This window comes from Haliotis cracherodii, unplaced genomic scaffold, assembly GCF_022045235.1.
Source record: "Haliotis cracherodii isolate W230 unplaced genomic scaffold, xgHalCrac1.p SCAF_6, whole genome shotgun sequence".
Taxonomy (NCBI): domain Eukaryota; kingdom Metazoa; phylum Mollusca; class Gastropoda; order Lepetellida; family Haliotidae; genus Haliotis; species Haliotis cracherodii.
In genome coordinates this window covers 10,576,960-10,598,945 of record NW_027266319.1, presented here as the reverse complement: position 1 = coordinate 10,598,945, position 21,986 = coordinate 10,576,960, and the positions used below count along the sequence as shown (strand labels likewise).

At 42.8% G+C, this 21,986-nt stretch overlaps 1 protein-coding gene across 1 annotated transcript; it reads right to left on the bottom strand.

Annotated features, from left to right (window-relative positions):
- Positions 1-649: 649 nt before the first annotated feature.
- On the bottom strand, positions 650-21,762 carry LOC139445191 (NEDD8-activating enzyme E1 catalytic subunit-like). Its single transcript, XM_071226319.1, has 16 exons — positions 21,721-21,762; positions 20,681-20,778; positions 19,665-19,745; positions 18,729-18,811; positions 18,035-18,115; positions 15,627-15,670; positions 15,324-15,388; positions 14,101-14,256; positions 11,429-11,531; positions 10,300-10,413; positions 8,351-8,404; positions 6,699-6,735; positions 5,181-5,262; positions 4,161-4,261; positions 2,432-2,550; positions 650-1,271 (listed from the first exon to the last, which is right to left on the bottom strand). Exons 2-16 carry the CDS (start codon positions 20,774-20,776, stop codon positions 1,168-1,170), a joined length of 1,320 nt encoding a protein of 439 aa, XP_071082420.1. The 5' UTR covers positions 20,777-20,778; positions 21,721-21,762; the 3' UTR covers positions 650-1,167.
- Positions 21,763-21,986: the final 224 nt, after the last annotated feature.

Sequence of the window (21,986 nt, the reverse complement as noted above, 5' to 3'; positions counted from 1 at the left end):
TCTACTCAGTAGAAAATGAAGTTGATCAGACTCAACCCTGGGTACCCTCCTCCATAGTCTAGAACATGGTGGCTCATGGTTTCAATGAACAAAGTTCAAGGCATTATTATGGCCTTTCAAAGGCAATGATCACACTTTTCAAGGCAAAAGTGAGATAATATATCAGGATATTCTTAGTCGTTTAATCATCTTCCCGATGCCATAAAAGTCCAGTTTCCATCCTTGCCGAACTAGGCTGGAATTCTGAAGTTACATTTTGGTGGAGTCTATGCATAGTTCAATCAAAATTACGTAACGAACTAGACATCTGGATTTCAATGTGCAGATTTCTGTCAACTGAAAGATTTGCAAAGCATGTGTACTGCCAACTGGGTGTCAACAGATATTTTGCAAATCTTTTCATGTTTTTAATCAGGGTGCTCAAGTAATCTGATGCACTTCGCAAGGTAAGGCCCATCTTATTACAATACAGGTCTTGACTATAGATCAGATGATCTTGACTGGGCGCCGCCATTTTGTTTAAAGTAATTGCAAGTGATAGAAGAGGTAGAATCTGATTGGTCAATGGGAGGGACATAGAAGGGACATAACTCATAATTGTCACTGGTGGCACTATGATAGAACCTGGAAAATCCAGTCTACCTGAAAACGGGACTTTTATAGTCAGCTAATGCCCTTGCCTCGGGAAGATGCACAGTAATGACCTGCGGACTAGTTGGTGCCTGCCCCTGACTACTGAGATTTTAGTCCACACCAGTGTTTTCAAATGACTTCTCCAGTTATCGACAAACCTATCTTTTTGGCTTCATATCATCATACAACTGTAATTGTAAAATATTTTAACCTTGCTTGTCAATTCAAGACATTTTTTAAAATCCAAAACTTTTTCAAGGCATATTCAACCTTAAGGTCTTTTAAAGGGCAGACAGTCAAATTTAAGGCCCTTTCAACCCTGTGCGAACCTTGCAGTAGAAAGGCCAGTGAATGTTGCGGTACCTAGGCAGGATTGGATGTTGTGTCCACAACACTACTTCCTGATCTTCTCTCATAAAAAACTTAAGTGTTGAAACGGAAATAGCACTTGTCGATGCATTAAAATATCCAATCTTTATGTCTGTGCATGTGAGTAGTTCATAGTTTTTGTGTATTCCTTGCACACATCACTGTTTAGCTGTCGTCCATACTGGTCCCCAACTGAAGCCTGAAGGTGATGGAGGTGGGTGTGGTCACATCAGCTACGTAGATCTCCTGACCGTTACGTAGACCTAAAGCTGAAGTGACACACAAATGAGATTTATGAGACAACATATATATTCAGAATCCACACCTCAAATCACTTAATATAAGGAACAATACCATTTCCTTAATCATAAAATACACAGCTAAAACAGAGTCAGGTCTTTGAAGGGCATTTAGAAGTGATTCACATAAGGAAGAGAATATATGGATGTCAACTTCATTCACCTGATGAAGGAGTAAGCATATACTCCGAAAAGAAGTTGACATCCATATATTCTCTTCCTTAAAACAGAGTCCATTGTACAATTTGACTATGTCATCAACATGTGTTAATGAATCACCACCAAACAGTGATGACACAGGGTGTTCACACAAAAATAAGTGTATCCTTCCCCACCAGTGGCACTCATCACAAACACATGAAAAGGCAAGTCAATTATTCACTAGGAAATAAGAGAACATATATTACATGTCAAAATACTGACTTCATTTCTGTCACTGTAGTATGAAATTTTGAAATGTCCTCCACATTTCAGCCAATCAATTACTTGATTATCCTCCAGTTGAAACCATGGCTGCTAGCTCTTAGACATGGCATACGAACACAAGGATTAATTCAGTACACACTAAGAAGCAGAACTACTTTACAAATGACCATTCCAGTGACGTTAAAGTTCAGTGAAGTCCCTCAAAGCCTCATCATCACATTGCCCCATCCTAAGGATGATATATACTATATCATTCTAATTTCATTCATGTAACTTCAGTAGTTTGTGAGAAAACTTCCCCATTTCACACAGTATGCACTCTCTCAAAAAGCATGGATCAAGGGCCATAACTCTGTAAAAAATGAATTTACAACACCAATATTAGAAATCTTTGGATGTCATGACCAGTAATACCAGTGTGTTAAATTTCTGACTAAAATAGTTTTGAGACGATTTGTACCCACAGAGAAGCGGATGGATGGAAGGATGGACAGACGGACAGACGAAGACTGTTCCTATATCCCCGCCCCACATAATGGCGGGGGATAAAAATAAAATGTGGCAGCAGTAGCCAAATCCAGAAAAGATGGAGTTGCTTCAGAATCAATAACCTCTTCAACACGCATTCTGGAGAAAGTTATTCTTAAAAACAACATGTATTATAATGTGATATTTATATGCATGGTTTCAATGTAGATACTCACCTTTAAGACTTTTCTTTAAATTTTCTTTTGTTTTTTCTTCTATAGATTTCACAGTCTGCATGTACAGAGTCTTGTTTTTACCATCTACACAGGTAGTAACACCAGGGGACTTCATCTGACTGAAACACAAACAATCCTTGAATCTGTGTGTACCGAAACAGCAGGCCAGTATATAAGTGTGAGTAAAAAGTAGACTGGACAATACACCAAGTTACGCTACGATACATGTTCGTTGGTTGGTTTGTTGTTTAACGCCGCACTCAGCAATATTCCAGCTATATGACGGCTGCCTGTAAATAATCGAGTCTGGACCAGACATCCAGTGATTAATATCATAAGCATCAATCCACCCACTTGGCATCGATGACATGCATCAACCAAGTCAGCGAGCCTGACCACCCGATCCCATTTGTCGCCTTTTACGACAAGCATACTCGTCTTTTACAGCAAGCATGGGTTGCTGAAGACCTACCATGATACAGGATGCCACATATCTACATCCCATCAGACTTGCTGTTGCCTACATAGGAGGCCTCAAGTTGCAATCAAGCAAATTCTTTTTACAACCGTGGCCAGTGCCCTGATTATGATGATGCTCTGACATGTAGTATTGGATACATACTGATAAACAATGGACCAAGAGTGAGTGAGTGAGTGAGTGAGTGAGTTGGGTTTAACGCCGCTTTTAACAGTATTCCAGTTATATCATGGCGTGTCAGCTTAATGTGGTAGGAAAACCCAAAGTGATGCAAGTCTAAGACGTTTACCACTTCGGTGAAACCCACGAGCACGGGTATGGTGCTGACAAACCTAGAAACATAATTGGGGCGAACCGGGATTCAAACCCACAATCATAGGTTTCCGGCGTGCCCAAGGGACGCAACTCTGCACAGCGAATCGCGGCGCCTTAGACAATTGGGCCACCCGTGCCCCCCTATGGAACATGATGTCGGAAGGTGTAATGATACACCTGACATCTGATGGCCTTCAATATCATACATGGTACACAGACCTGTATCGTGACTTTCTATAGCAATGTGCATGCATTTGTGTGTGGCTGCTTGTACTAGTCCTCGACTTATACCGGTTTTGTAGTGCTAACGACCCGTGAAGATCCGGGGTAGAATAGGTCTTCAGCCACCCATGCTTATCATAAAAGGTGACTATGCTTGTCGTAAGAGGTGACTAACGGGATCGGGTGATCAGGCACTCTGACTTGGTTGATGCATGTCATCGTATCCCAATTATGTGGATCGATGCTCACGATGTCAATCACTGGACTGTCTGGTCCAGACTTGATTATTTACAGACTGCCGTCGTATAGCTTGAATATTGCTGAGTGCGGCATATAACAACAAACAAACAAACAGAAAAATTATAGTGCCAGCCCACTAAGATACCATGCTGCAGTTTAACATGGATAAATGTTAAAGACTTTTTCAGTCTTTCAAATCTGATTTTATGGAATAATTCATAACCAATCAAAACATTTAAGACACAGATCTGAAAGTTTCTTCATTGCAAAAGAACAAATGTTCATGAATAAATTTTTGATTTTATCTTAGAATCTGACAAAGTTCCGAAAGTAATAGACTGATGTCTCCGAGGTGTTAAACTGGTCTGCTAGTCTGTGTACAGTGATGTTGGTACATATAAACTGTAGTCTTTATGTAATTCCCTCATGAAATCTGAGCTGATACTGTCCATGTTCTTCCTGCAAAGTACTCACTATGTATTACTCTCGATGAGGTGTGTGATGACGTCCTGCAGCTTGTCGTTCTCGGAGAAGGAGAGGGCTTGAGGGATCTGGCTGCAGCCCATACAGTCCTCCTGATACAGAAGGATGGGGGTTAGAAAAGGATGTCAGCAATATCCTAAACCAAAATTGTGGGAAAGAAACTCATAGAAATCTGCCACTGCTTATTTTTAAAGTAAATAGTCTGTTTTGATGTTCCTAAATTGGAGGAAATATCAAGTGTCACACATTTCCACACACCTCCTATAGCAGTGATATGCACATGTCATACATGTCAAATACAGACACAGATTTCCACACACCTCCTACAGCAGTGATATGCACATGTCATACATGTCAAATACAGACACACATTTCCACACACCTCCTACAGCAGTGATATGCACATGTCATAATGTCAAATACAGACACACATTTCCACACACCTCCTACAGCAGTGATATGCACATGTCATACATGTCAAATACAGACACACATTTCCACACACCTCCTACAGCAGTGATATGCACATGTCATACATGTCAAATACAGACACAGATTTCCACACACAATCTCATCTTGTCTAACCCATGTAACACATGTTATATCCAACCTACAGCTGTCATTCTCAAGTCAAAAGTAACTAATTACTCCCCGTGGATTCCAGAGAAAAGCAGGTACAGGGTCTGGGGTTAACTATGAAGATTGCATGGTTACTAGATGGTTGTGTGCCATCATGTCGCAACAGTATAGATGCTCATGAGTGAGTGAGTGAGTGAGTGAGTGAGTATGGTTTTACGCCGCTTTTAGCAATATTCCAGCAATATCACGGCCGGGGACACCACAAATGGGCTTCACACATTGTACCCATGTCGGGAATCGAACCCAGGTCTTCGGCGTGACGAGCGAACGCTTTAACCACTAGGCTACCCAACAGCCCCATAGATGCTCATGAACTCAACCACTAGTTCAGTCAAGGAAAACTTTAATGACCCGAGAGAATAAGAATATTACCCTCTTCTGTGCCTCGAATGTGAATGTGTACACCCCTTCTGTGTCGTTGAAGTTCATGTAGTTGTTGAGAGGATGCGAGCAGCTGGAACAAACACTTACCATGTGATGGAGATATGTAAAGTATCTTAAGGCCACAACAAATTAATCATTAGATTTTCATTTGATTCTTAAAAACACAAAGGCAGATTGCATATTATTTTCATATAGATTCTATATATTTTTTAAACAAACAACATAATACATCACTTGAAAAATAAATATTTCACGGGGACTACATATTGTTATATACCACTTAAAAAGAAGTTAAAGACCAACGTATTCTATCATATTACTACAGTTAATCACCTTTGTGTATATTCTACAGTTGCTGTTTTAATATGCTTGGGATTTGCGCCCCCCTTCCAACCATGGATTAATGCTTAATGTACGAGAAAATTGTAAATTTGACAATAATTTTTATATTTACATACTTATCCTGTCTCACATGCTATATGCAAACCCGTCCAACCCTGCATCACATTTCCCCAAGCCTATTAAGCTCTAGAAAGAGAATGAGTTACATGTTCAGTGCATGTAAGTCGACCAGAAGGAAAGCTTGCATGGTCCAGATTGTTGGGGGTACCATGGTGATGCTAGGTGTGTTCAGGTAGACTGATTTTTTAGAAGCTGGAAACCTTTGTTCTGGGACATTTCCACTTAAGATCAAAAGAAGAATAAGAAATGCATAGTGAGATAGGATAAGCTTAAACATTTATGATACTAATTTATTATAGCCTAATTTTATACAAATATAACCAGGGCCCACTTGCACAAAGCGATCTTAGCGCAAACATGATCTTAACTGCCATGCTTTAACATAGGCTTACAATAATCTTAGTGCTAAGATCGCTTTGTAATAAGAAAATACACAGCAAAGACCAATATGAAGAAAGTAACCTCACAGGCTAGGTGATGTGAAACGGAGTTTATGTTCAAGATAACTGCACTCGTAACACGAGTGTATGTCTGGCTGCTTGTACTAGTGAGTGAGTGTGTATGGTTTTACGCCGCTTTTAGCAATATTCCAGCAATATCACAGCGGGGGACACCAGAAATGGGCTTCACACATTGTACACATGTAGGGATTCGAACCTGGGTCTTCGGCGTGACGAGTGAACGCTTTAACCACTAGGCTACCCAACCACCCCGCTGCTTGTACTAGCCCACTGAGATACCATGCCACAGTTTAACATGGATACTCAACTCAAGGCACATGATACTAAATCCAAGCCAAGTGGTCCTTGTTTTATCCCCTTAATGCAAAGTGCCAGGCAGGATAACAACAAATACCATCTTTTAACAATCTCATAAAAATCTAATCTTTCTTCTTGCTATTGCAACAAATAACAATTTTGTAGAGAGCACTAAGATCTGATTACAATGAGATTGCATCTTAAAACATCCTTTGGTATGACACGGCCTGGGGATCAAACACCAACCTTCCCAGATGTAAAAACATAAGCTAGAAAGATCCTGTACCTTGTTGCCACCTTGAACACTTCCGTAGCACAGGCCGCTGGAATCAGTAAAACACTTTCATTATTTGAGTAGTATAATCTGTAACTGTGAATCCATTATGATGAAAGTCATAGCCTTTCACTTCAGTTCATTAAAACTATTTCAAATGTTGCATTTACTGACATTTCTAGTTTCATAAGGCATATTACTTATTTATTCTGTTCAGACTCCATTTGTAAGTATCTTCATTCAATCACTGAGTTTTGTATCAACAAGGAAATTCACCTCTAATAATAAGCGCAGGGCTTCTGAGAATGCACAATGTTCTATATACGACGGTTTTAGAGTTAAGTGTGTCACACTTTGCCAGCCTGTAAGGGTCAAGTAGGTGATGGTGGTCAACCGAGGATTCCCGTGTCATACCTGGACTCCCAAAGCATTGCCAGGACTCCCACAGAGCTACACCAGGCTACACCGGTGGAGACTGTTTGCTCCAGTGGGTTTGGCTCTATGCACTGTTAGCAATATTCCAGCAATCATGTCAGGACAGACATTGTGCTCATGTGGGGAATCATACCTAGGCATTTGGTATGACGAGTGAACGCTTCAACCACTCGGCTACCCCAGCATCCCACAAGCCACAGAGCAAAAGATATGAAGTGTTATGAAGACAAGGATATATTCCTTCATGCAACAGCTGCAAGGGTGAACAGTATTGTGTGAAGCAATGGGGAGCAGTATTGTGTGAAGCAATGGGGAGCAGTATTGTGTGAAGCAATGGGGAACAGTATTGTGTGAAGCAATGGGGAGCAGTATTGTGTGAAGCAATGGGGAGCAGTATTGTGTGAAGCAATGGGGAACAGTATTGTGTGAAGCAATGGGGAGCAGTATTGTGTGAAGCAATGGGGAACAGTATTGTGTGAAGCAATGGGGAGCAGTATTGTGTGAAGCAATGGGGAACAGTATTGTGTAAAGCAATGGGGAGCAGTATTGTGTGAAGCAATGGGGAGCAATATTGTGTGAAGCAATGGGGAACAGTATTGTGTAAAGTAATGGGGAGCAGTATTGTGTGAAGCAATGGGGAACAGTATTGTGTGAAGCAATGGGGAACAGTATTGTGTGAAGCAATGGGGAGCAGTATTGTGTAAAGCAAGGGGGAGCAGTATTGTGTGAAGCAATGGGGTCAGCATTGTGTGAAGCAATGGGGAACAGCCTCGTGTGAAGCAATGGGGAACAGTATTGTGTGAAGCAATGGGGAACAGCCTAGTGTGAAGCAGTGGGGAGCAGTATTGTGTGAAGCAATTGGGAACAATATTGTGGGAAGAAATGAGGAACAGTATTGTGTGAAGCAATGGGGAGCAGTATTGTTCAAAGTAATGGGGAACAGCTTTATGTGAAGCAATGGGGACTAGTATTGTGTGAAGCAATGGGGACGAGTATTGTGTGAAGCAATGAGGACGAGTATTGTGTGAAGCAATGAGGACGAGTATTGTGTGAAGCAATGGGGAACAGCCTCATGCGAAGCAATGTGGGAACAGCAGATGTACAAAATCTCACTCACTGGTTTATATTGACAAAGATTGGTTTTTTTCCTTTTTACCATGTTCAGATTACAAATCAAATCATTTTATTGTCCTTGATATCATTCCAAGTTTCATAGCATCTGGTCCTACCTGCTATCACTGCATTAGTAGACGCCACTGCGGGGATGATTCTCTTGACAACACCTGCACCGGAGGAAGGAAGCATATACAATTAGACTCCTACAGCATGTGGTCCCCACACATACATCCACCATTATCCCATGTATCATATCTTCATACCCGGTGTGAGTCTGTACATTACATGATATATGAGGGGCGTTCAATAAGTTTTGCAACTTCACTATAAGAATATCTATTGCACTTTTATTTTTCAATATAATCTCCATTCACCTCAAAACATTTATTCCATTTGTCCTTCAAGCTTTTAATACCACTTTTATAGAAATTTGCAGATTGGCCCTCTAACCACGCCTCTGTGGCAGCCTTTATGTCCTCGTCATCCTGGAAGTGTCTTCCACGTAGGGCAGTGTCCTGACAGGAAATAGTCACTGGGGGGCTAAGTCTTGGTGGTACAGTTAAATCACCCACCCTACAGCTAAGACTTAGCCCCCAGTGACTATTTCCTGTTCCATCAAATGAAATCTGCCCTACGTGGAAGACGCTTCCAGGATGACGAGGACATAAAGGCTGCCACAGAGGCGTGGTCAGAGGGCCAATCTGCGGATTTCTATGAAAGTGGTATTTAAAGCTTGAAGGACAAATGGAATAAGTGTATTGAGGTGAATGAAGATTATATTGAAAAATAAAAGTGCAATAGATATTCTGGGACTTGGTCTTATATTGAAGTTGCAAAACTTATTGAACGCCCATCATATCAACCACCCTGTGTGAATCTGTATGTTACACATGATATATGACCCATCCTGTGTAAATCTGTACGTAACACATGATATATGACACCCTGCAGGAATCTGTATGTTACACGTGACATATCACTCACCCTATGGGAGTCTGTACGTTACAAGTGACATATCACTCACCCTGTGTGAGTCTGTACGTTACATGTGACATATCACTCACCCTGGGTGAGTCTGTACATTACACGTGACATATCACTCACCCTGTGTGAGTCTGTATGTTACACGTGACATATCACTCACCCTGTGTGGGTCTGTTTGTTACACATGATATATGACCCATCCTGTGTAAATCTGTACGTAACACATGATATATGACACCCTGCAGGAATCTGTATGTTATACGTGACATATCACTCACCCTGTGAGGGTCTGTACGTTACATGTGACACATCACTCACCCCGTAGGAGTCTGTACGTTACATGTGACATATCACTCACCCTGTGTGAGTCTGTATGTTACATGTGACATATCAGTCACCCTGTGTGAGTCTGTATGTCACACGTGACATATCACTCACCCTGTGTGAGTCTGTATGTTACATGTGACATATCACTCACCCTTTGTGAGTCTGTACATTACATGTGACATATCACTCACCCTGTGTGAGTCTGTATGTTACATGTGACATATCACTCACCCTGTGTGAGTCTGTACGTTACATGTGACATATCACTCACCCTGGGTGAGTCTGTACGTTACACATTACATATCACCCACCCTGTGTGAGTCTGTACGTTACAAGTGACATATCACTCACCCTGTGGGAGTCTGTACGTTACATGTGACATATCACTCACCCTCTGTGAGTCTGTTCGTTACATGTGACATATCACTCACCCTGTGTGAGTCTGTACGTTACACGTTACATATCACTCACCCTGTGTGAGTCTGTACGTTACAAGTGACATATCACTCACCCTGTGTGAGTCTGTACGTTACATGTGACATATCACTCACCCTGGGTGAGTCTGTACGTTACATGTGACATATCACTCACCCTGGGTGAGCCTGTACGTTACATGTGACATATCACTCACCCTGTGGGAGTCTGTACGTTACAAGTGACATATCACTCACCCTGTGGGAGTCTGTACGTTACATGTGACATATCACTCACCCTGGGTGAGTCTGTACATTACATGTGACATATCACTCACCCTGTGTGAGTCTGTACGTTACACCTAGTATCCTGTATTCATCAGCTCTCTCCTGGGACTTCTCAAGGATCCAGTTGATGTGTTTGGGGTCATCTCCATCTATAACCACACCCTCTGAAACAACAGAGAGACATTGTTCCATCAGTTAGGTTTTACCAGACAAACCAAAAATTACATTGCATGTCCAGGTGGCTGCAATACGGAATGGTTGTTGATTAAATTATTTTATTTATGAACATTGTAAGTATAATGCCACCGCTGTTGACTAACTGGTACATATAATTGACATTTCTATTCTGATAAAAAACACACTCAAAATTCAGGGTGCCAATGGTCAATTTTCTTCAATCCAACATGGAAATCCCCATCTATAAGAGGCTAAATATGACATCAGCAAAATTCACGAATATGAGGTAAAGCATCTCACGTGAGCTTAGAAAATGTGTCACAGGTCCCCGAACAATTGTTCAACTCCTCAGAATATCCAATGGTCAAGACCCTACACACCTCTACATATGCAATCAGATCCAAATCAGACCATTTACTCTGATACGATTACCGCTCTGCATGAAGATCTGTCATGTTAGGTGAACTTTCTAATCAACCAATCCGTGTCAAGACTTCAAAATACTCGGTGCAAGTGAGCAAAGTATTCACTGTAATCTGTATCTGCATATATCCAAAAGGGTGTACGATCAAGGGTATATTTGTGTTCTGTGGCAGTTCTCTATTGCTAGGATTGTAATTTTCAAATCAAGGTGGTAAATAAATGCTGAATTCTTTTAGAAAGCTGACGTCTGACTGTCTCAAAGATCCTTTATTTGATTGGGCAAAGTTGGCTCAGGGTCCACCTGATGGGTCCACCTGATGGGTCCACCTGATGGGACCTCCGAGGGTTGTGTCCTCAGATCTTCACACAGGGAGGTATCATTTGAGTAAAACATCACTTTCGGTTCCAAATTCCACTTTAAACCTACAGGTATCTCTACATTGAAAAAACAGTATGTTAAGCTTCTAATTGTAGGTCTCTGTGACATAACTTTAAAATATACCAACAACAACATTCACTATCCAATGACAGATCAGCACAACTCCATCACTAATACACAGCACCAGGGGTTCTGCTCACCCCCGAACGGCTGCTCCTTGGGCCACAGCAGGATCCTGACGTACTCTATACAGTGCTCCGGCAGCCGCGGCGTGTGCGCAATTGTGCAGAGGGGGAAGTTTACCTGGAAGAGTGAGTGAGTGAGTATGGTTTTACGCCGCTTTTAGCAATATTCCAGCAATATCACGGCGGGGGACACCAGAAATGGGCTTCACACATTGTACCCATGTCGGGAATCGAACCCGGGTCTTCGGCGTGACGAGCCAACGCTTTAACCACTAGGCTACCCGACCGCCCCTTTACCTGGAAGAACACAAGACTTCATGATTATGATGATTTACTTGTTGCCTGAATAAGAAACTCCACTGATATCACCTGCACATGGTCCACAACCCCCCACCCCGCAGGTACATAACAGTGAGTGAGTGAGTATGGTTTTACGCTGCTTTAAGCAATATTCCAGCAATATCACGACAGGGTACACCGGGAAAATGGGTTTCACACATTGTACCCATGTGGGGAATCGAACCCGGGTCTCCGGTGTGACGAGTGAATGCTTTAACCACTGGCCTACCCCACCATCCCTGGTACATAAAACACAGCACATAGTCCTGTGTACAGCACACATGTCACAAATCAGGTGGAGTTAAGCAATGTTGGTTGCAGAGAGAAGTTGGATGGGTGACCATGTTAGACAGGTTGATTCCTGTGAGTTTCTAAGGCTTTGGTCCTGCCCCACACTGAAGCACTTATGTGGTGTCTCCTTGGGCAAGCGACTTTGAATGGGTGAATGGGTGAATGGGTGAATGGGTGAATAGGTACTTGGTAGGATGAGGTGGTATTTTGACTGTTAATGTTCAAGCGTTAATGTTCTCCAGGGTGCTGAGAATGAAAGTGGATGCTCAATTATTCATAAAGTAGATCTGACATCGTCGCAGTGCATTTGAGAAGCTATTAATTGGAAAGTGTGCCCACATGGTACACCACACCACCCCATATGGTACACCATGCCTCCACCCCATCTCCACCCCATTCCACCCCATGTGTACACCACCCCACATGGTACACCACCCCACCCCACATGGTACACCACCCCACCCCATATGGTACACCATGCCTTCACCCCATCCCACCCCGTCTCCACCCTGTCTCCACCATGCCTCCACCCCATCCCACCCCGTCTCCACTATGCCTCCACCCCATCCCACCCCGTCTCCACCATGCCTCCACCCCATCCCACATCGTCTCCACCATGCCTCCACCCCATCCCACCCCGTCTCCACCATGCCTCCACCCCATCCCACCCCGTCTCCACCATGCCTTCACCCCATCCCACCCCGTCTCCACCATGCCTCCACCCCATCCCACCCCGTCTCCACCATGCCTCCACCCCATCCCACCCCGTCTCCACCATGCCTTCACCCCATCCCACCCCGTCTCCACCATGCCTTCACCCCATCCCACCCCGTCTCCACCATGCCTCCACCCCATCCCACCCTGTCTCCACCATGCCTCCACCCCATCCCACCCCGTCTCCACCATGCCTTCACCCCATCCCACCCCGTCTCCACCATGCCTCCATCCCATCCCACCCCGTCTCCACCATGCCTCCACCCCATCCCACCCCGTCTCCACCATGCCTCCACCCCATCCCACCCCGTCTCCACCATGCCTCCACCCCATCCCACCCCGTCTCCACCATGCCTCCACCCCATCCCACATCGTCTCCACCATGCCTCCACCCCATCCCACCCCGTCTCCACCATGCCTCCACCCCATCCCACCCCGTCTCCACCATGCCTTCACCCCATCCCACCCCGTCTCCACCCTATCCCACCCCGTCTCCACCATGCCTCCACCCCATCCCACCCCGTCTCCACCATGCCTCCACCCCATCCCACCCCGTCTCCACCATGCCTCCACCCCATCCCACCCCGTCTCCACCATGCCTCCACCCCATCCCACCCCGTCTCCACCATGCCTCCACCCCATCCCACCCCGTCTCCACCATGCCTCCACCCCATCCCACCCCGTCTCCACCATGCCTCCACCCCATCCCACCCCGTCTCCACCATGCCTCCACCCCATCCCACCCCGTCTCCACCATGCCTCCACCCCATCCCACCCCGTCTCCACCATGCCTCCACCCCATCCCACCCCGTCTCCACCCCGTCTCCACCATGCCTCCACCATGCCTCCACCCCATCCCACATCGTCTCCACCATGCCTTCACCCCATCCCACCCCGTCTCCACCATGCCTCCACCCCATCCCACCCCGTCTCCACCATGCCTTCACCCCATCCCACCCCGTCTCCACCATGCCTCCACCCCATCCCACCCTGTCTCCACCATGCCTCCACCCCATCCCACCCCGTCTCCACCATGCCTTCACCCCATCCCACCCCGTCTCCACCATGCCTCCACCCCATCCCACCCCGTCTCCACCATGCCTCCACCCCATCTCCACCATGCCTCCACCCCATCCCACCCCGTCTCCACCATGCCTCCACCCCATCCCACCCCGTCTCCACCATGCCTCCACCCCATCCCACCCCGTCTCCACCATGCCTCCACCCCATCCCACCCCGTCTCCACCATGCCTCCACGCCATCCCACCCCGTCTCCACCCCATCCCACCCCATGTGTACAGCACCCCACATGGTACACCACCCCACCCCACATGTACACCCACCTGAGGGGGATACAAGTCCAGCGTACACTCTATACAAGCTGTCATCCCTGGCAGGACAACACGGGCGTTCCCCTTGAAGCCCTCTGTCCCCCCGTCCACCATGGGGATGATTGACGACTGGTCCAGCTCTCCATCCTCATAGTTCAACAAGCTTATCTGCAGACATCAGCAAATATTGCATTAGAACCAACTGCTTTCACCTGATTCCATTGTCCCCTATCTGCCAAACTGTAAGTGGTTTTAACAATGACATGCAGAAAGGAGGAAGGATAACCGTCCTAACCCACTTGGAATGTTGAAGTAGATAGTTGTGGAAATAATCATCAGAATAATAATGGCTAACAACTACCCTTTATCTTTTCATGCACTTGCAAGTGTTGGACTTCGGACATGATTAATACATGAGAATGCTTAAAATTATGATTTTTCTAAACCCAACCACAGCAAATACATCGGACATGATTAATACATGAGAATGCTTAAAATTATGATTTTTCTAAGCCCAACCACAGCAAATACATAACCCAAGATGATGTCTTTATCATGTTTATACTTATTCATCAAAATTCAACTGGGGTTAAAAATTAGAAGACAGCTTCCTGAACACCTGTGAGATCATTCTTTGTGACACATTTCAGCCTTAACTGCTTGTTGCATGTTGTTTTAAGTCCCAAACATGCAAGAGTAAAGTCTAATACTCATTTACATGAACACATCGGATAACGCTCATAGCGATTTGTAAAAGATGACCTCATTTCCTTAAATTATGAAGATCTTCTGGGCTAAAAATGGTTCTTTTGATCACTTATCCTTTCAAATACAGATGATTCTCAAAATGGAAACAATAACTCCGCAACCAAACATTGGCAGGACGTGACAACTTCGAGTTTTACAATGGCAACATAATCCCTGAACACCACCAGTGACCTTCACATGCTGTACTTTATTAGAGATTTGAACATGTGTTTAACCACTGGGCCACCCGAGCACACCTCCACCAGCAGTAGGAGGTTAAGAATTAACATTTGAGTATTTCTGCTCTGTGAAACTGTGTGTTCAGGGATCATTCATACAAAGTTTCATCTCCATAGGTCTTGTAGTTTCAGAGTTGACAAAAAATGAAACAGTTAAAGACGAACGAATTGACAAGGTGTCACAACATAAGCACACTTGAAATTCAGTCAGGTGAGCTAAAAAGTGCAGAACTGTTCTCCGTGGATTACCAGCATGCCGTTAATCCAGCGCCGTGCAATGATGGAGTCCAGGCCGCACACAATGATGTGGAAACCTGCAACATGAACAGAATTAGTCTTCACTTTCCAAGACTGCAATAAAAAGACTGCAATATGGCTTTGGGGATATATTTACTTTCAAATATGCACATGGCACTAATTAACATGCTTAGTGTTTTCTTTGCAATTTCAGTGAGTCAAAAATAATAATCCTCTGATCCATCTTCTACATGTTCAAACTTTGTTAATGTTAATTCACTGCAAACCACGGCAACCATAGTGCAACCTACTCACCTCTGTAAAATGCCTCATCATAGTCTTGAATCTTTGCGTAATGTCTGTTGGATTGTGTTAAGAAATTAGGAGAACTGATTATCTTTTAATTCAAGTGCAATCTCCAAGTCGTATGTCAGGACATCAGCCCACAGTGTCAGTACAAATGAGCACAACATTCAGACCAGCATATCTGGTTTCTGTATCTCAAAAATAAACTAAAACAACCAGTTCTGAATGTCAATAGTTCAGGTTGGATATTTTACACATCCTGTCATTTCTCAGCACCATGGCATCTATACCCAAACAATCATCTGCTTCTGGTTGCTCCTGACTGGCCTTGACGACTCTGATTCCGTAACTAAGAAGACTCACAGAGAATGGCAACACTGAACCATGTCTAATGCCTGATTCAAGTGTAGATCTCTGCTAAATACAAGACAGGGGTACTGGCTGGGGACTTTCACTGTTTCAAATTCCCTTTAACTGAATGAATACGTGTATCACAGAACCCATTCAATATCAATACTGTAAATCGTGAAATTAAAGCGTCTCCAAAAGAATGCGACCTCTTGCCCCTTGCCAAATCAAGACTCAATGTGAATGCGACACCCCCTCCTCTTAAGCATCAGTGGATTTATATCTTGAGAAAATGTCCTCTGTCAGGTTTACAGGAGAATCCTCACCTTAATCCAACCTTACATTAATCCAATCACACACCAAATAGCACCGCTTATTAGCTCTGAGTAGAGTACCTCCGTTACAAAATACATGCCCGCTGGCTCGTGTCGGCCTTTGACGCAGTGACAAAGAACAAAGACACCATGTTGCGTCGGTGGCGGCTGTCTGGACAGTGATGACATAAGTGAGTAGAACTCTTGTCTTGACCCCAGCAGTGACAATTCACAAGATGTAATTAGTGTTTGAAGACATTGTTTATATACTTGTTACAAGTGCTGCTCAATAAACAGTGACGTGGAATACATAGTTGTTTGTTTTCAGCGTATGTCTAAGTTGGTATGTCTTATTGTTGATATAAATGCGATGTTTAATAATGCGAGCAAAGACCACTTGCATTTTTCGCATTTAATTCACGCTCGCGTTAATTTCAAGATTTACAGTATTCAGTTGACATAGTAGTGGCAAGCTAGTGAAATTCCACATCAGAGAGACTTGTCACCCTTCACATCCTGGAAGCCATTTTCTGGGGTACTGGTGCCCAAATTAGTGGGCCTGTACTACCCCAACACTCAAGTGCAAGGTTATTGAAACTGTTGGGCAAATATTTCACCCCACAGTCAGCAATATTGCAGCCATATCACTGCAGCCTATAAATAATCAAGTCTATCCAGAGCTTGAAAGCATCAAGTTATGTTTAGGGCTGGGATGAGTCCAAAATTACTACTTGGGTACCTGACCCCCTTTCACCCAACCCTACCCGTCGTAGGTCTCAAGAGCTGGGTACAAAATGTCTGCTTGCAAATTGTTTTACCAGAGCCCTTGCAACAAGATACATATACGAAACAATCGGATCATGCATACACTGAAGTTGACTGAAGCTCTATCTTAATTCATTGTTATGTCAAGGCAGCGGCCTCATGGGATTCTTGAAATAATTTATTGATTGGTGCATAATATTTACGCTCAGTGGGACATCAGGTGCATTCTTATCTATGGGTTTATTTAATAAAAATATGGGAGTTACTGACTGTCTCAAATATATTTTACATCACTTGGAGAGCTGCTTCATTTATTGAATGTAAACATCCCGATTTTCATTGATTTTTGTGTCTTAATTTACTTTCAGCGCCTTTCATTGGCCGAAAGCAAAAAATGGTCCAATCAGAATCTGGCTTACACATTCAGTGTATCACAAACGTTACGTGTGGACAGTGATTCTGCATTAATTACCTGCATATCAGGTTTTTAAGAGTGGCCCCATAAGTATTGAAAATGACCCCATGTATTTGTGTTGAAGGGGTCTCTGTCCCCACTTGTTCAGTTTCTTGGCAGAACATTGTTTTTTTCTAAAATATGAAAGTCAGAAGAAATGCGAGCATAGTCAGAAAGAAAAGTAAACAGTGACTTGTAGTGATTTTTTGTAATTAAATACATTTTCTGAGTTACCGGAGTTTACCGTCCCAGCCATAAGATGATATCACAAACAGTCTGATCACACATTGTAACACTCAGATTTTCAGATTGAAATTTTTATAGTACACTGGGGATCTATGGTACTTAAAGAAGGGGGCTCAACACAAACATGGTGTAGTGTACTGGGGATCTATTCTACAGGAGATTCCAGAAATTGGGGCTTCAAATAAACAAACAAGGATCTATTCTACGCCCCAAATCCAGAGAGGGAGCTAAAAACAAACATGATGATCTGGGGATCTACTCTATCCCAGAATCCTCTTTAAGAAGGATACGCTGTGACTTTGCATCCTGGGACTCGATTGTTGACAAAATCAGCTGCAACTTCAGCCTTAGCTTTCCCAACATCCTTTGGTCTGAAACACGTAAATACTAAACACTTCACTCATGAACAGTGGCTAAGCAGTAACAAAATACAACACAATCCTTTACATCGGCATATTTAAACTACTTAGTAACAATCCAGTGATTCACATCATGAGCATTGATCCACGCAATTGGGATACCATGACATGCATCAACCAAGTTAGCGAGCCTGACCACCTGATCCATTAGTCTCCTCTTATGACAAGGAAAGTCACCTTTTACAGCAAGTATGGGTTGCTGAGGACCTATTCTTATCCGAACCTTCATGGGTTGGAGATCACTGTGACTTAAACCTGTTGTCAGACTATTCGGCATCTTTTTACCATCTAAGTGAGTGAGTGGCTGGGTTAAACATCTCACTGAACAGTTATATCACAGCATGTCAGCTTAATGTTGGAGGGTGACCCAAAGTGACACAGTCATTTACAAATCTGGTGGGAAATCATTGAACCACCAGGTATGGTGCCGACAAGGATGAGCATCAGGATGAATTTGGGATTCAAACCCAGGACCACTGGGTTAAGTTAAGGGAGAAACTCTCAGCTGCAATCATCTGCCCTTGGCCCTTGTAGATATGATATTGCTACCCTGAATGCTACCCACCTGAAGAGGAACTGCCTGTTGAGATTGGAAACGTCAATGATGTCCATATCAATCACGTCAATATTGCGAAAACCAAGCAGCGCCTGTCATGAAAACACATCTTCCTTGAAATCTCAAATGGCATATTTTCTTCTATCTATGAGTCAATCATTACATTTAGCATGTTTAGCTAGACTAAGACATATATAGATACATAATATGTCGGTTTTTTTTACTTATTTAATACCGGACTCAGCAATATTCAAGCCACATATGAATATGACGGCGGTCTGTAAATAATTGACTCCGGACCAGAAAATCCAGTGATTGATATTGAGAGAAACAATCTCTAATCTAAGGATACAATGACATGCAATCAACCAAGTCACCAAGCCTGACCACCCGATGCATTTGGTCACCTCTTGCAACAAGCGTAGTTGCTGGGGACCTATATTCTTATCCGTAATCCCACTTGCAACAAGCACAGGCTGATGGGGACCTATATTCTTATCCATAATCCCTCTTGCAACAAGCGTAGGTTGCTGGGGACCTATATTCTTATCCATAATCCCTCTTGCAACAAGCGTAGGTTGCTGGGGACCTAAATTCTTATCAATAATCCCTCTTGCAACAAGCGTAGGTTGCTGGGGACCTATATTCTTATCCATAATCCCTCTTGCAACAAGCGTAGGTTGCTGGGGACCTAAATTCTTATCCATAATCCCTCTTGCAACAAGCGTAGGATGCTGGGGACCTAAATTCTTATCCATAATCCCTCTTGCAACAAGCATAGGTTGCTGGGGACCTAAATTCTTATCCATAATCCCTCTTGCAACAAGCATAGGTTGCTGGGGACCTCAATTCTTATCCATAATCCCACTTGCAACAAGCGTAGGTTGCTGGGGACCTAAATTCTTATCCGTAAACCAAATGGGGGATAATGACAGTAAGACATACCAGATTTTTCAGCAACTCACACCCAAGTCCTCCTGCTCCGATGACAAGGATCTTACATATTTCTTGCATGAACTGCAGAGTCTGAAAGAAACAACTAAAATCATACAATACTGTCTTCACTGTATGGTGCAAGCTGTCAGTCTCTTCCAATATAATGCCATGAACACAAATTTCACTATTTTGAAATAAACGTTGAATAAAATGATTGCAGTATATTGAGTACATTGCATCTCATACAAATACAAATTGAGAACAAACAAAAATATATATTTACATTACAACGTCCAGTGGGACACAAAATAGGATGGCTGTTTGAATCATTAAAATGAATCAAAATTGTTGGTTACATGTTACCATGGTTACATATAACTGACATTTCTATTGTTGTGCATGTTTTATATGATATAATATGTTTTAATTAGGTGTAGATGTTACCCCACACGGACATTTCCCCACACCTTATATCAAATTGGGTATAAATAACAAAAATTGTGGAACTGACATGTGGGATGTTGACCATGTGGGGAAATGTCCGTGTGGGATAATGTCCGGATCCTGTTGTTAGCATGACAAGAAGTCCGCTCTAAGACCAGAGTACCAGTGGTGGAATTTTTTTTCAATCCAACATTCAAGTTCCCATCTACATGATCTATGAAAGGCTGAATACTTCTGAACATGTGCAATGATATGACATCAGTAAAATGTTGGGAAATCCAGTGATACATGCCACATGTTGCCAGCCTTGGACACCCCAAATTTAGTACTGAGAGACCCCTGGACTCAAACTTAGAATGACAAAAAGGTAAATCCATGGGTGTTAAGAACTTAATTCTAAATTAATTAATTAATTATCATGAATTATGGAAATTTTCCTCATGGAATGGAATTTTAGGTGTTTCGAAATCTCACTAGAAACATAACATGACACAACATGACAAGGGAAGTTGGGGCTATAACAATAGCATGTCTCACTGCCAATAATTGAAAAACATCATCATAGTGGGAAAAGTCAATACCTCTGAACTTGGTTCAAAATCAGGGTGTGCAAAGGGTCCATCTCTTTCCAAGAATTTCTTGACATGGTTCCAGCGTCCAGGCCAATCACTTTCCATTTCTTTTCCAAGGGTTAAATTTAAATAAATAGTATACAGGTTAACATTTGGATTGTGTCACTGCAATGTGTCTGTGAAACATGTAAAGTAACACTGCAATACTGCATTTTGAATCGCTGTTAATTTTCAACAGAAATAAGAAACTACAATTTAAATACATGAATGATGAATATTAATAATGAACATTCTATGAGATACACTGACAAATTAATAAATTTTCAATATTATTATTAGCATAAATATTGCATTATAGTGTAGGCCTATGCACTCATTAAGGGTGGCAAATTCGTTTTCCTTGGAAAGTAAACACTGCCAAAATAAAAAAACACACTTATTTGTCATTGTGTTTTGTGTCTGTTACTAGAAGGAAATGAGAGCACATTTTGTAATTTATATTTTTTTCACTTAAAATCTGCTTACTCATTTAATTTAACACACTCGACACTTAACATGCTGAATTGGACTTGAAAGAACGGCTATAGGGTCTATTAGAAACCCCAAAGGACAAATCGACAGAGTTGTTTTGTTTTTTTCTAATAGACCCGATGGTCAATTCTCCAGACCCATTTTCCACTTTTGTTCTTGACTCCGCAATTCATGTAACTGACTGCATCAGATACAGAATAGACGTAGACGATGAACGTGAAAGTTCAGACATCTCTTCAAACACTTACAGTCACCTAAGGACAATGATATCATTAGGCAAGAGGCGCGATTGAAACTGACAGTCAAGAAATGGTGTTCGACAGTCAAGACAAGACGCTACGATGCTACTGCTACATCAGGGTCATGTCATATCTTGACTGTCAGTCCCCATCGTGGCTCTAGGCTATGACATTATATGGTTTGAGAACTCATGACACAGAAAGAATAAATCAGATCAGTATGTTTATCATGAGAACAGTCATTAAGATACGCTGCACGTTAAATATACCAAAAAGCACCTTTTCTCAATAGTTGTGCTTGAGGTCCAAACTATAACAGAGTTGTCGTTCTTTACCGGAAATAGTTAAGTACTAGTTTACCTACGCTGTATAACATATGAGTAGCTGTAAATAATTATTTTCCCCCTATCCTTTGTGTTTAATATTTCAAAAGGTTATGCCAACCTTTAGAGTATTTACAACATATTTTAAACTATTAAAAAGAGAAGAAAAAAAACATGTAAGCTAAATACAAGATTAGGAAATTTGTCTATGTTATGAGTTTT

Coding starts and splice junctions, on each gene's coding strand:
- LOC139445191 (XM_071226319.1), bottom strand. CDS start 20,776: ATGGAAAGTGATTGGCCTGGACGCTGGAACCATGTCAAGAAATTCTTG. Junction 10,414..11,428: donor CAAGGAGCAGCCGTTCGGGG/GTGAGCAGAACC, acceptor CTGTTGTTTCAG/AGGGTGTGGTTATAGATGGA. Junction 4,262..5,180: donor CATTCGAGGCACAGAAGAGG/GTAATATTCTTA, acceptor CTTCTGTATCAG/GAGGACTGTATGGGCTGCAG.